At 41.8% G+C, this 14,218-nt stretch overlaps 1 protein-coding gene and 1 long non-coding RNA gene across 5 annotated transcripts in view; one reads left to right on the top strand and one right to left on the bottom strand.

The window, feature by feature from the left end:
- Positions 1-14,218, top strand: part of gabrzb (gamma-aminobutyric acid type A receptor subunit zeta, b) — a 123,950-nt gene that overhangs the window by 76,889 nt on the left and 32,843 nt on the right. For both annotated transcript variants that reach the window (XM_088351295.1, XM_088351294.1), the window contains exon 5: positions 4,762-4,979. In XM_088351295.1, the coding sequence (XP_088207421.1) occupies positions 4,762-4,979 (218 nt within the window). The remainder of the gene's footprint in view (positions 1-4,761; positions 4,980-14,218) is intronic.
- Positions 1-14,218, bottom strand: part of LOC148354517 (uncharacterized) — a 106,322-nt gene that overhangs the window by 82,750 nt on the left and 9,354 nt on the right. The window lies entirely within an intron of this gene.

Raw genomic sequence — 14,218 nt, 5'->3', positions numbered from 1 at the left:
GCAAGCTGTTTGGATTTATTTTCATTTTGTTTCTATCGCATTTGATGTTAGTTTTGCCGGAGATCAAAGAGATCAAAGCCAGGGGAGAAAGCTTACCACGTGTTGTGAGTCATCATTTTATTCCTATTTAGTTTCTTTTGTCTTTTATTAGCATATTTGGTATTGGAGTCATCCAAAAGTCATTGAAAGTAACCCAGTTAAAGTAACCCTACCCAACCCTGTTTATACTATACGAAGCCCTGGACATAACATAGAAAAGAAGCATGAAAAAAATATATAAATATAGAAAATAAAGAAATACAGAAAGGAAGGAAGGGAAGGAATGAAGGAAGTAAAAAAGAAGGGAAGGAATGAAGAAAGGAAGTCATGTTTATTTGTGACGCCCTTAATCACAAAGAGTCTGGAAAAGGCTGCACAGACCACAGACTATTGCAAACCACATACTATCATTCCACCATCCCCTGATCTAAAACCTACAAGAGGGCAAGGGAAAAACTCAAAAACCTCAACGTGAGGAAAATGAAGAAATAACACACAGCTATTGTCCACATAAAATATAGGTTACTAATATGCTATAGAATAGAAGTGTGTTTTAAGCCTAGATTTTAACAGTTCTACTGAGGTTGCAGATCGAATCTCAGGGGGAAGAGCATTCCACAGCACCGAGGCCCGAATGGAGAGCGCTAAGGCTACTTTGTGCACAAACTATCATGCCCACAAATTAGTAAACTAAGCTCATCCCCGAACAAGTATGGATGACCTTTACAAGAAAATGATTTTCTTTTGCTAGGGCAAATATTCCACAAATAAAAGCATGTACCTCCTTGCTCCCGTCCCACCAAAGACATCCTCCTAAGACAGGAACTTCCAAAGTTCATTCCCAAAATGTGGCAACGCATCCAACAAATGTCAAAAATCAGAAACCGTGCCAGTCCACGACTCAGGAAGCGGTCCAAGATCAGCCGCCCACACATCTGATGAAACAGATGCTTTGCTCTCGCTAGCGTTCCAAAGTTCGTAAACATGCCAGTGAGCAAGTTTTGGGATGCCTTCTGTCTAACTTTGTGATCCAATTGCAACTTGGAAACAAATCCTGGCAAACCTCGCATCCGGGTCTCTGCCACCCCGCCCATCCAAACTCAAAACCGACATTTTCAGGCTAGCCTATCCATTACCTAATCCAAAACCAATGGGTCCCTCCTTTTTACTGTAATTGTTTTTATCTATTTATAGATCTCATCTCATCTCATTAGCTGCACCGCTTATCCTCAGTAGGGTCGCGGGGGTGCTGGAGCCCATCCTAGCAATCATCGGGCAGTGGGCAGGGGACACCTCGAACTGTTTGCCAGCCAGTCCCAGGGCACCCAAGGACAGACAATTCGCTCATTCACACCTAGGGACAATTTGGACCGGTCAATTCACCTGAAATGCATGTCTTTGGAATGTGGGAGGAAACCGGAGTGCCCGGAGGAAACCCACACAAGCACGGGGTGAACATACAAACTCCGCACAGTAAGTCCAGTAGCTGGATTTGAACCCACACAGGAGGTTCCCAAGACCTTAGAACTGTGCCGCACACGCGCTACCCACTTATATATTTACTTAATTTTTATTATTGACATGACTGTCCTTTATTCAGTGTGCAGCAACCTTGGGTGTCTTGAAAGGCGCTTCAAAATGAAATTCATTCATAGTATTATTATTTAATTTATTTTTTTACATGAAAAACTAAATAAATACTTCGAGTATTTCAATTCACCTTACTAGACTATAAGTTTACGCTACACTTGGGTAAAATATAATCGCACCGATTGGGATAAACATCGACAGATAGATTAGATTTGGTTGTTTTTGTCCGGTTTTGTTTTTCAAAATAAAAATGATCTGTTTTTGACTACACCACTTAATCTATATGAGGTTGGTTACCCCAAAACCATTTTTATTTGTTTTAAAATAAATTTGTCATGATTGCTGATGTAAAGCACCTGTGCCCGTTCCTTTGGCGCCAACTGCCACAGACTCTGATTGGCTCCCTGTCCCTATTTAAACCCATTCCTTTCTGTCACCTGTTGTCAGTCCGTCTGCGAACCTCAGTGTATACTAGGCAAGCCTTTTTCGACCCTGACTCCCACCTGTCCCGTCATGCTCCCGTCTGTCTCCGGCTAAGACCCGTTTTGATCTTGACCACGTCTGCTCTCCTGTCCTGGCTTACGACTCGCTTCCGACCCAGACTACGTTTTTGCTCTCCTGTTCCGGATACTGACCCGTTTTTTTCCGTTCCCGACACCGCCATCGGTCACCATGGAAGATCCACTTCCGCATTCAGAGCGGCCCATTTCCCGCGTCCAGCTATCACCGGATCGTGGGCGCAACCCTTTCTCTTTCTTCTAATAGAACTTGCGAGAAACGCTACGCAAGTGGGTCATGTTTCCGTTCTGGTCCTGACAAAAGTAGACTACTTTCTACAACATTTCACATTTTTAATGAGGTTGTAATTTACCCAGGTCAATTCTGCATAAAATGCCATTATTTTGGGACTTTTCAACAGAACATAATATTGTTAAAGTTTTTATATAGCATGAGCATTATTTTTTGAGTTAAAGTGTTCAATTTTGCTTGATTATAGTCAAAATAATCTGTGTATCATTTGGATTTATTTGAAATGATCTGACACTTTTGTTAAAACTGAATGATTGCAACCAAACTAAACTAATTTGTCGGTATTATTTTGTTGAAACTGTATTTTAGGGCAGGCGTCTCCAATGTGGTGCCCGTGGGGACCAGATATACCCCTAAAAACCTGAATAGCTCACCAGTTTCATTGTAAAACTTAGTGTAAAATTCCTAGTAAAATTAAATTCTAACTGACATTAAGTTTAAATGATTGATTTAACTTCTAATATTTACAACCTGGTAATAACAATGTAATAACATAATACGCGTTGTTACTTTAGGAATTGAAATCAAAATGGTAGCCCTTCGTGCCAATCAGTAACAAAATATAGCTCTCAGCTTCAAAAAGGTTGGCGTTTGCCATTTTCAGCGCTATTCTGACTAAAATTGGGTCGAAATAATCCGTGCAGTCAGTCTTTGACCCAAACTGGGTGGTTTTTTTTGCACCTTTTTGTTATACTCCTGACTTCAAAAGTCCCTCGTTTTTTTCTGTCTACGCATGAGTTTCTTAATATAATTTATGACGCTAATGCAATTCATTCCTGTTATGTCGTCGTTGCTTCTCTCTGACCTTTCGACTCATCATCGCCTCCAAATAATTGAGCGAAAGAGACAACCTGTCATAACTTTGTCTATTTTATTGCCTTGCCACTGCCAAGCCCGACTAAAATCAGGCAAATAATCGAGTTTTGCTTCGGTGAAAGTCAAACAATCACCTTCCCATTTTGTACTGTTAACTCACATGAATAGCATTCACCTTTGAAAGCTCCAAGGTTATTAACACCTATCGAAACAAATACCGTATTTTACACACTATAAGGCGCACCGGGTTATAGGGCGCACCCCCAAAAAATAGTTTTTGGTCCTATATTTTCCATACATAAGGCGCACCGGATTATAAGGCGCTACAATGGGAACGTGGACAAAACAGTCAGATAGTTCAGTCCAATTTATTACCCCCTTAACATTCCCAAAGCTTGCAAAGAAGCAAATACGTGTCTCACACATGTACGGAAACAGTGTATGTACAATCTCACTCAAATGCATCGTTCCAAATATCATTCGGAGGGTTAACGTATTGGGATTCAAGAAATGCCAAACATTTCTTAGTTTCCATTTTATTTTTTGCTGGCAACTGTGTGGACAGCAAAGTAAGAATTTTATTGTGCAGGGAAACAGGGTTCTTTACTGTGCATATGACAATAAACACTTTGAATTGAATTTAGATTAAAAATAGACTTACAGAAACATCAAGATCGTTCTAAAACAAGATACCGAGAAATTATAAATCCGCATAGCTCACCTAAGTTCTCTTGCAGCCATGACGTTCAATAATGATACGTAACCGTGGTCTTCTTACAACCGTGAGTGTAGTCAATCCAGGAGAGTAAAACATTTACAAATACAGAATAGTAAAAAATGTTCTCTCTATGTCGTAGTGCAACCCAACGTGTGATTCACATTCATCTTTTTCGGCCAATTGCAGGCTTTGTTTCGCCCCTTTAGCCTATGCGAGCCTGTAAATGATAAAAAGGATCCGCCCCCTTTACCTACGAATAACTTTAGCCAATAGTGACTGATTCAAATGATGATTGACACATTGGTTAGGAAATGAAACGCCGGTATATAAATCCCAGCATACACCGCAGACGACTTCGCCTTCGGGGGAAAATCAAGTCGGCGGCTGCTTGCCTTAGTTGCAAGACTTTGCGACTTAATATTGATCCATATATAAGGCGCACTGTATTATAATGCGCATGGTCAGCTTTTGAAAAAAATAAAGGCTTTTAGGTGCGCCTTATAGTGCGGAAAATACGGTAATTAAAATCCCTCGCAGAACTACGCAATACCAGAATTCTGATCCGTTCTCTTAAACGTAATTTTGAAATGCAATGTAATGTTCTGTATTTCGTTTGCCTTAGGCATTGAAGGGCTCAGGGACCTGAAGTCAACAATATACAGGAAAAAAAAACTGAACAAGAACATCACAGTTAGCAAAAAAACACTGCTAGCTGTCAGCATAAATTTGGACATGTTTAGCAAACGAGTCAATTTTTTTGTCCTAACCTTTGGACCTCAATTTTGCAGGACTATACAGCCACCATTTTCCTGCGGCAGCGCTGGACGGACGAACGTTTGGTGTTTGAAGGTAACAAGAGCCTTAGCCTCGACGGCCGGCTGGTGGAGCTCCTATGGGTGCCCGACACCTTCATCGTGGACTCCAAGAAGTCCTTTCTTCATGACATCACAGTGGAGAACAGACTGATCCGCATCTTTCCGAACGGGACCGTCCTCTACGCACTGAGGTCAGATAATAGAGCCCAGTAGGGAAATTCACAATGAATAATAAACATAGGAGACGATTTATTTCCTGTTGGACGTGTCTGTCAAGCAATAGAGAGTCACCAGGGGAATGGAGATATCACCATACACTATTGGACGCACCAGATTATAAAGGACTCTCCACCAAAAAAAATAATCTTATGTCATAAATTCTGGTCCAGCATCCGGCGTCTTAGTGTGCCATCGACACTGTGTATAGTGCCGATGGGGCGCTGCTGACCTCGACCCGGGACGTTGTGAATCGGTGGGCGGAGTACTTCGAAGACCTCCTCAATCCCACAGACACGTCTTCCTCTGGGGAAGCAGAGCCGGAGGACTCTGGGTTGGGCTCTCGCATCTCTGGGGTTGAAGTCACCGAGGTGGTCAAAAAGCTCCTTGGTGGCAGGGCCCCGGGGGTCGATGAGATCCGCCCGGAGTTCATTAAGGATCTGGATGTTGCAACATCGCATGGACATCAGGGACAGTGCCTCTGGACTGGCAGACTGGGGTGGTGGTTCCCCTCTTTAAGAAGGAAGACCGGAGAGTGTGTTCCAACTACAGGGGAATCACATTTCTCAGACTCCCTGGTAAGGTCTATTCAGGGGTACTGGAGAGGACGGTCTGCCAGGAGGTCGAATCTCGGATTCAGGAGGAACAGTGTGGTTTTCGTACTGGCCGTGGAACACTGGACCAGCTCTACACACTCTGCAGGGTCTTTGAGGGTGCATGGGAGTTTGCCTGTCCGGTCTACATGTGTTTTGTAGACTTGGAGAAGGCTTTCGACCGTGTTCCTCGGGAGGCCCTGTGGGGGGTGCTTCGGGAGTATGGGCTACCGCACAGTCTTATCCGGGCTGTGCGGTCCCTGTATGCCCGGTGCCAGAGTCTGGTCCGCATTGCCGGCAGTAAGTCGGATTCGTTCCCGGTGAGGGTTGGACTCTGCCAGGGCTGCCCTTTGTCACCGATTCTGTTCATAACTTTTCTGGACAGAATTTCTAGGCGCAGCCTTGGTGGGGATGGAGTCCGGTTTGGGGGACTCACTACTTTTTGCAGATGACGTGGTGCTGTTGGCTTCCTCAGGCTGCGATCTTCAGCTCTCGCTGGAGCCATTCGCAGCCGAGTGTGAAGCGGTTGGGATGAGGATCAGCACCCCCAAGTCCGAGACCATGGTACTCAGTCAGAAAAGGGTGGCATGCTCCCTCCGGGTTGGGGATGAGATCTTGCCCCAGACTCTAATCCGGTGATCACTGACTTCACCAGCAGGTGGTGCTCATGGTTTCCCACAAAAATTAATTTGAAAAAGCCTCATATTGGGGCAGCTCGGTGGTTAGCACGTCCACGGCACAGTTCTGAGGACAAGGGTTCAAAACCAGCTACCAGCCTTCGTGTGCGGAGTTTGCATGTTCTCCTCGTGCTTGTGTTGGTTTCCTCCAGGCACTACAGTTTCCTCGCACATTCCGTAGACATGCATGTCAGGTTAATTGGCCGGTCCAATTTGTCCCTAGGTGTGAATCCCTGTGTGCCCTGCGACTCGCTGGCAACCAGTTGAGGGTGTCCCCTGCCCACTGCCCAAAGATAGCAAGGATTGGCTCCAGCACACTCGTAAACCTACTGAGAATACATTTCAAATGGTTTTATTCTAAAAAAAACCTGTTGAAATTTGAATAAAACAAAATAATAACTTTGGTAACAGGTTAACAGTAGTTATCAATAAACCTGGGTTTTAAGATAATAAACTCAATAATATGTGTAGAAATTATTTTCATAGTGTGCCAACATGGAATATTTGACCAAAACAACAAAGAAAATGTATTCTGTTGCTTTTGATTATAAAGTATCTCAACAAAGAACAAAACATGTTTCATAAGCTTCCATATAAAGGATTATTTAGCAATTTACTGCCAAAACCGGGTCTCTCGTTGTGACTCCCTGACTTTAAACTGTAGTAAAAAAATGTCTCCTTTTTATACTGGACCAAACATTGTATCGACTTTGCATGAGCAACAATAGGCTCAAAACGTTACTATAAAATTGGTAATTGTACTCATTCTTTTTTTACCTCTGAGCTATATGTCCTCATGAAAAGAGCCATGTATGGCCCGTGAGCCATACAGGTAGGTCCCTGACCTCTGCCTTACAGCAATGATTGATCAGTCGGTAAGTATCAATGATCAAAATCGTAAAACATTGTTTGCAATGGGATTCAAACCTGGGTAGTTGCAGTGAGACTTGGATATACAGTGGGACCTCGGTTATCGCGGTTAATGGGGACCAAAACCACCCGCGAAAAGTGAAAATCTGCTAAGTAGCGATGCCCCTTCAAAAAAAAAAAAAAACCTTTGCAGTACCTCGGATTAGGTTTGCATCCAGGCTGATTTTCTTCGCCCTTCAATCGTGGATCCAAATAACCAGTGCATTTTCGATTCGCACCATGGTCTTATTCTGGGTGTTTACAACCCTTTTGGCATCTTTCGTGAAAGATATTGCAGCAGTTTTGCGGATGTTCTTCTCTTCCTTCTTTATGTATCTAACAGTGGATTTGTTAAGGCCATATTATCGTGCTACGCTAGCGTAGCTATTTCCTGCTTTCAATTTGTCCAATAGACTCACTTTTTCGGTAATTGTTAGCATCTTTCACTTTTTCTTCGGTTCACAAGCCGCACCAAGGGATGAAGAGTGTTTAGGAGCCATCACGAGGACTTTACAAAACTTTAGAAATCACCGCGAGACAAACTAACTACACTAATGGCGAGAAGCGTACTGTATTGTGCTGTACAGTATTCGTACGAGATAAGCGTGGTCTACTGTAGTGAATAGGCCAATGGGGAGTCGAGCACTCAGCGAGTGCTGGCCAATGAGCTTGCGTTTATGGCCGTGACGCTTGGCGGATACGTGCATTTCTTTGTATTTTAAAATGTTGTAAAACGATGCAATTACTAATTCTAATTGAATATTTTGTTTTCAAATTTTGTAAAATAATGTAATTTCTAATTTTAATGTAATATTTTTCATTATTATTATTATTTTTTTTTAATTCATTTTATTATTATTTTTTTTTAACTATTATTATTTATTTGGCCCGCGAAGCTCTGAACCCGCGAAAGTCGAACCGCGAAGTAGCGAGGTCCCACTGTATACTCACATATCATCCTAGATTCCCTACAGGCCGACCCCCTTAAAGTGCTTTAAAACAGCCATGTTCTCAAATAAATACGTACCCGAAATATAAATGAAACGTGTCCCTAAGCACCGGTGATTGTTTAAACGTGTAAATTAAAATATACACAAAATATATGCTTATTTTTAATCATTTACTGTATGATTAAGCTACGCTTTAATGGCGCTCTTAAACCTTTTTTATATTTTGCAATGATTGCCTTCTTTAACTTTGTAGTTGTTCTACTTTTGATTGTCACCAACTTTCTTGGGACCCATTATAGGAGATGAAAAAGGGCAATAAAATGCACAAAATGACCGTAAAATAAAATGCTGTCCATTTTAAATACTATCAGGATGGCGTCGATTGACTAAACAGAAAGAACAGATTGGAGGAGGGGGAGTATGTGAGCCATTGGGTGTCTATGCCTGTTTTATGCGCCAATTTTGTTTTTTGCACATATTACACAACCCCCCCCCCCCCCCTGATTTCAGTAATTTTATAGTTCTAAATCCAGCTTGATTGTGAGAATATAAGGTAAGTCAATACTTGTGTCGCAAATCATGGTGGACCCAAATGCAGGAGGCAGGAACCTAGGTAATGTACCGTAAATTCCGGATTATAGAGCGCACCTGATTATAAGCCGCACCCACCACATTTTAAGAGGATAACCGCTTTTGTACCTTCACAAGCCGCACCTGTATATAAGCCGCATGCGCCCACAATAAAACATGTAACACAATCTCAAAAGTAACCCAAGCCCGACTTTAAGTCCTGCGATTGTAACTGAAAAGAAAGTACACAGTCCAAAAATCACAGCCGGCAAAATGAATGGAAAATGATACCGGTACTTAAGGTTTGATGCAGACCTGCAGAGTCCGGGTCCCGTTGAAAGTAATCCAAGGAAAAAAAGGCTATATTTCCAAAGGTAAGGGTGGGAAAAATATATATCTTCTATTGTCCGCTGCGTCCAAAAACACGTCTCACCTTTACTCCACTTCCTGTCAGCCCCCGTTGTTTCGCCCCTTCTTTTTGATTCGCCCGTGGAAAACATATCAGAATAAGTCTCTAAAATAAATACATTACAAAAATATACAGTTACAAATACATATTATACATGGTTACACATATTTACAAAGAAAGACGGTACACCGAGAGAGTTTTCAAAGCTTTAATAATAATAACATAACTTTCAGCCCAAACAGTGACTGTGACAGGTAGCAACACGCTACTAGCAACACGCTCGCAAAGCAGTAAACGGGTCTGTTAAAAAAATCATACCCTACTAGTAAAAATCACGATAAACCATCTTCATCTTCCTCCTTATAACTGACGCCATCAAAGTCATCTTCCTCAGTGTCGGAAAGAAACTTTGTCATATAGACGTCGTCCCACGCTCCCTTATTCCAAAACACGCTAGCAACACGCTCGCAACGTAAAGTTTACGTGCAATAGCTCTTTTTCCTTTTATCGGATTGCTCGATTGCTTTAAGCTTGAAAGCTGCGTCATGTTTCTTTTTGCAATTTGCATGATGAGGGTAAGTTTACGCGAATTTAATTCGTGCACAAGCTAAGAAGTTGCAGTCTTCCTCGGCGCATATATTCCACCGGTCTAAAGCTTACCTTTTGTACTCGAGCGCCGCTGGCGGCGGTTAGAAAAATGACATAAATTGGCCGCATCACAGAATTAGCCGCAGGATTGAACGTTTGGGAAAAAAGTAGCGGCTTATAGTCCCGAATTTACGGTAGTCAAAAGAAGGTAGTGATAATAAAGAATAAAAAATAAACAGGTACAATGTAAAAAAAAAAAGTGTCCTCAAAGTAACTAACAAAGTGTCAAAACAAGAAACCTGACGTGACAATGACCCGACATCATGTGGTGTCAGAGCCAGTCAATAAAAGGAGCCAGAATAAGCAGGTGCAGGTGTGGACCCTGATAAGGCGCAGGTGGGCTTTCTCCAGCCACTCCCCGCAGGTTGGCGCCCTTTAGGATGAAAATAAAGAGCCTTTTTCTGACAATACTGCCAACATGAAGAGAGCATGATATCTGCTTGGCTTTCAATACACTTCTTTTTATTGCGGACTTAGCTTTAGAATTAGCTTAGATTTGAAGCTCAATGGCAAATTTTTTGTCATTTAGCACAATTTGAATTTTGCTTGGTGGCTATTAATTGATACACTTTTCATGATCCAGCCAGTCAAAATGCCAGGCCTTTTTTTTTGTTTATAGTTAAACCTAGGTTAGAGTTAACTCATAGGTTGATGCACAAAATGGATTCCATAAACCAGGGACTGGATTCCTTGAGATGTTAACCCAAAAATGTCCTAGGAAAAAGTTATTTTTCAAAACACCTTGGAAGAAAAATTCTGTCTTAGTGAGGATACGTGGCCGCATCCGGCCCGAGAAACAAGGCTCAGAGAAGCACAAGAGAAAGAGAGCTGTAGGTTGAAATAGGTCCACTTGATGTTGCCAGGTGCCTCTCACAAACACTGCACTTGTATTTCTCTCTCTCTAATCTCGCTCTTCCTCCATTTTTCTCTCTCTATCTCTTTCACTCTCACTGTCTGTCACTTTTTCTCTTTGTTCCTTTTGATATCTTTCTCTCTATGTCTTTTACCTGCTTTTGCTCTCTCATGTTTTCCTTTACTCCCTTTCTCTCCCTCTCTTGCTTTCCCGTGCTGTCTTTCCCATTTCTCCCTTTCTCTCCTCTCTAATCTCCTTTTTTTCCTCTTTCTATTTCTCTTTGGATTTCATTATTTCTCTTTCTTTCCCCCTCTCTCACTATTTCTGTTTTTATCTCTTGTTTCTCACTCTCTGTCTCTCTTTCTCTTTTTGTCCCACCCTCTCTACTTTTCTCTCCCTATCTTTCTCTTATTTCTTTCTCTCATTTTTTCCTTTCTCTCTAATCTACTAAACCGGCTCCTGAGAATATTTGTTTTATCGTGTGGCCCCTGAGCTTAAATGAGTTTGACACCCCTGCTTTAGACATATGGTTCCCAAACTTTTTCAGGCTAGCGCCCCCTTGGCTCCCCACTGAATTACTGGACCTAGCAACTACGCGAAAGTAAATTCTTCTGTTCCACGTCCGTTTCATCAAAACCAAAATAGGCCCAAACAATTAATGTACCGCTCTTCTTCGGAGCAAGCTTCGTTTACTTATCGTTCGTTGACTCTGGGACTATGTTTACGGAGTCCGCCATGATACTCAATGAGCTCACACGGTGGGTGTGTCATAGTCTGGTGCTTGCAAACTTTGAATCGCGTTTATTGGCTTGTGCCATTATTAAAACTTCCCTCTGATTGGTCGGTGCTTTTAAAACTTGAACAGTAACAATTGTGGTTTGCCAAAACTCCATCACTAACTATAAAACCTTGAAAAAAACGCAGTGCTTTGCGGTTTCACAACCGCACTACGTTTAAACTGCTGACTTCGACTTCGGACTGCTGACCCCTACCACCTTCTTCTTCCTCACCGCGCCCCCAGATCCTTCCACCGCCCACTTTGGGAAGCACTACATTAGACCATACAGCGCCACATAGTGGTAAAATATTACACACTGGTATGAAAGTTCTTCACTTATTTCTGTTAAAAAAAAACAACAGGAAAACAAAAACTAAACAAACACTTATGCAACACCCGATTTACAAATTCTATGATAGATACTCGGAAAGTGTTTTTACATACAAGAAATAAAAGGTTTTGTTTTTAATAATTGCATCAAACATGACTTGTACTTCATTTTTTTGCTTGTATCAATTACAGTGGAACCTCGGTTTTCGAACGCCTCTCAGTTCGAACAAATCGGAGTCCGAGCAAAAATTTTGAGAAATTCTTGCTTCGCTGTTCGGTCAAAAAATCGGAGTTCGAACGCCGGTAATGCGTGAGTGCGTACGCTAGGGTGCCATGCTGAGCGGCGTACGGGTGTAGGTCGCTCTTTTTGTGACCAACTGTTATCGCGTGCGGACGTCCTTCCTTTTGCTTTCGCTTTTTGATATTGGTGTACGAAGTGTTTTAGCCCCTAATTATGCCTCCGAAGAAAGTCAGTGCAAGCAGCAAAGTTGCTACAGGTGAAAAAAGAAAAGTAGTAGGTACAACTATTGCATTTAAGAAAGAAATAATAGCAAAATATGAAGGAGGTGTGCGAGTGTCTGATCTTGCTAGGGAATACAGCATGGCTAAATCTACGATCAGTACGATACTAAAGAATAAGGACTTTAATGTCACTGTCAATAGTCACTTTAGAAATGTGCTAAAAAGAAGGCAGAAGCAAGTGTCATTAGATCGGTATTTTAAGAGAAAAGAACATCCTTCCAAACAATAATTTTCCTTCCTCCTCCATTCCTCTCCCCACCGTCCACCTGCGCCTTCTGCTGACCACCACAAAGGTAAGAAATCCTATTCATAATTCTTTTCTTTATCCTTTTTTTATTTTGACACGTTCATGTTAGCGTAATCTTTCGTACGGAAGATTACGATAACGCGAACGTACGATTAGCCTGGGTTAGCTTTATGTTTACGTTAAACAATCAAGGTAAACATTCAGGGTGTTGGAACGGATTAAAACGATTTACATTATTTTTAATGGGAAAAATGATTTCGGTGATCGAACAAATCGGTTTTCGAACAGGGTTCTGGAACGGATTATGGTCGAGAACCGAGGTTCCACTGTACTAAAAGGCTATTTTTTTCTTACTGTCAAAATGTCAACTCAATATACATTATGAGTATAAAATAGTTAAATGCCACCCAGTGTTTGAAAAATGATTTTCCTTTTGCTATAGTCCACCATTGTTGTCCTTTATTTAGGAAATTATTAAAGTGCTGAAACATCCTCCTCTATATACTGATTACAAATTCCACAAAGAACGCTCAAAGTGCTGTGATCTTGCCATTAATTGCAATAGATGTCAAGTTGACAAATGAGATTGCGCCAATGATATACGAGCACCAACACGCCTACAAAATTTAACAATTGAGCGCCCCCTGCACCTGATAAATAACCCATATGGCCATGCATGGCAAAATACAAATTCTGGCTTCGTGCCAAACGGTGGCAAGATGAGATTCTTCTCACTCAGCAAATAATTCGACGTACACCTGCTAAAAACTGTCAACTCAGCAGAATTTCTATTTGCCCTTTACTTTGCTCTCATTACGGTTTTTTTAACATAATTATCATCACGTATTTAAGGGGCCGGTCACACAGACATTTGCGGCTGAATCACGGCTAAAATTTTGCGGTTTTTTTTTGCCCGTGGTTGCCCGGGATGGAAAATGCGCAAAATTTGACAACCCGCCGTTCGTCTGTGGTATGGCCGGAAAAAAGACGCCGGCGACTGTTCCGCTTCCTCATCGCGTCATTTCTGCGTCATTTTCTCGTGTGGACCACGGGTATAAAAGCTCCCGAGCCGGTGTTGTGCCCAAATCCGACTCCTACGCAACACACCCACCCCCTCACACCCTCACACCCTCGCGTGAACGCGCATTCTTCTGCGATCGCTTTTGACCTTTTCATCCGCGTTAACAAAAGCATTTTGTAGAATACGATCGCACTTTATTGTTTAAATAAACGCGTTATATAGACTAGGATCTCCCAATTATTATAATTAGCTCGCTTTATTGTTTTAATAAGCGTTTAATATAGAATACGATCGCTTCTGATGAAAGCGCAGGAGAATGCGCGTTCACGCGAGGGGGGAAGGATTTACCGTTCGATTACGTTCACAACAAAAATAAAGACGAAATGTATTATGTTGTATTACATTCCCAACGAATGCAAGACGAAGTGGATTTGGTTATATGTTCGCCATTACATTCCCTATAAGTGAGATAAAACGAGGTAAAAATGGTTGGAGAAGCAAAGAAATGCAAATCTCGGCAGGGATGTATTTCTCGGGCTGTAGAATTCATAAACGCTCTAGACACAGTCCCGTGAATATCAAGACTTCAAGCTATTGCATTTTTTTTTTTATTATCTTGAAAATAAATGTCAAGAAATAAATATGGGTTAAGACGAGATCACTACGCTGACGGGGAGGGGTTTATTGAGGGTAATTGTTTTATCTAT

This window comes from Urocampus carinirostris, chromosome 13, assembly GCF_059441175.1.
Source record: "Urocampus carinirostris isolate Australia breed hairy pipefish chromosome 13, RoL_Ucar_1.0, whole genome shotgun sequence".
Classification (NCBI taxonomy): domain Eukaryota; kingdom Metazoa; phylum Chordata; class Actinopteri; order Syngnathiformes; family Syngnathidae; genus Urocampus; species Urocampus carinirostris.
Note: the sequence above shows the minus strand (reverse complement) of the source record. Positions and strands in the feature narration are given on the sequence as shown.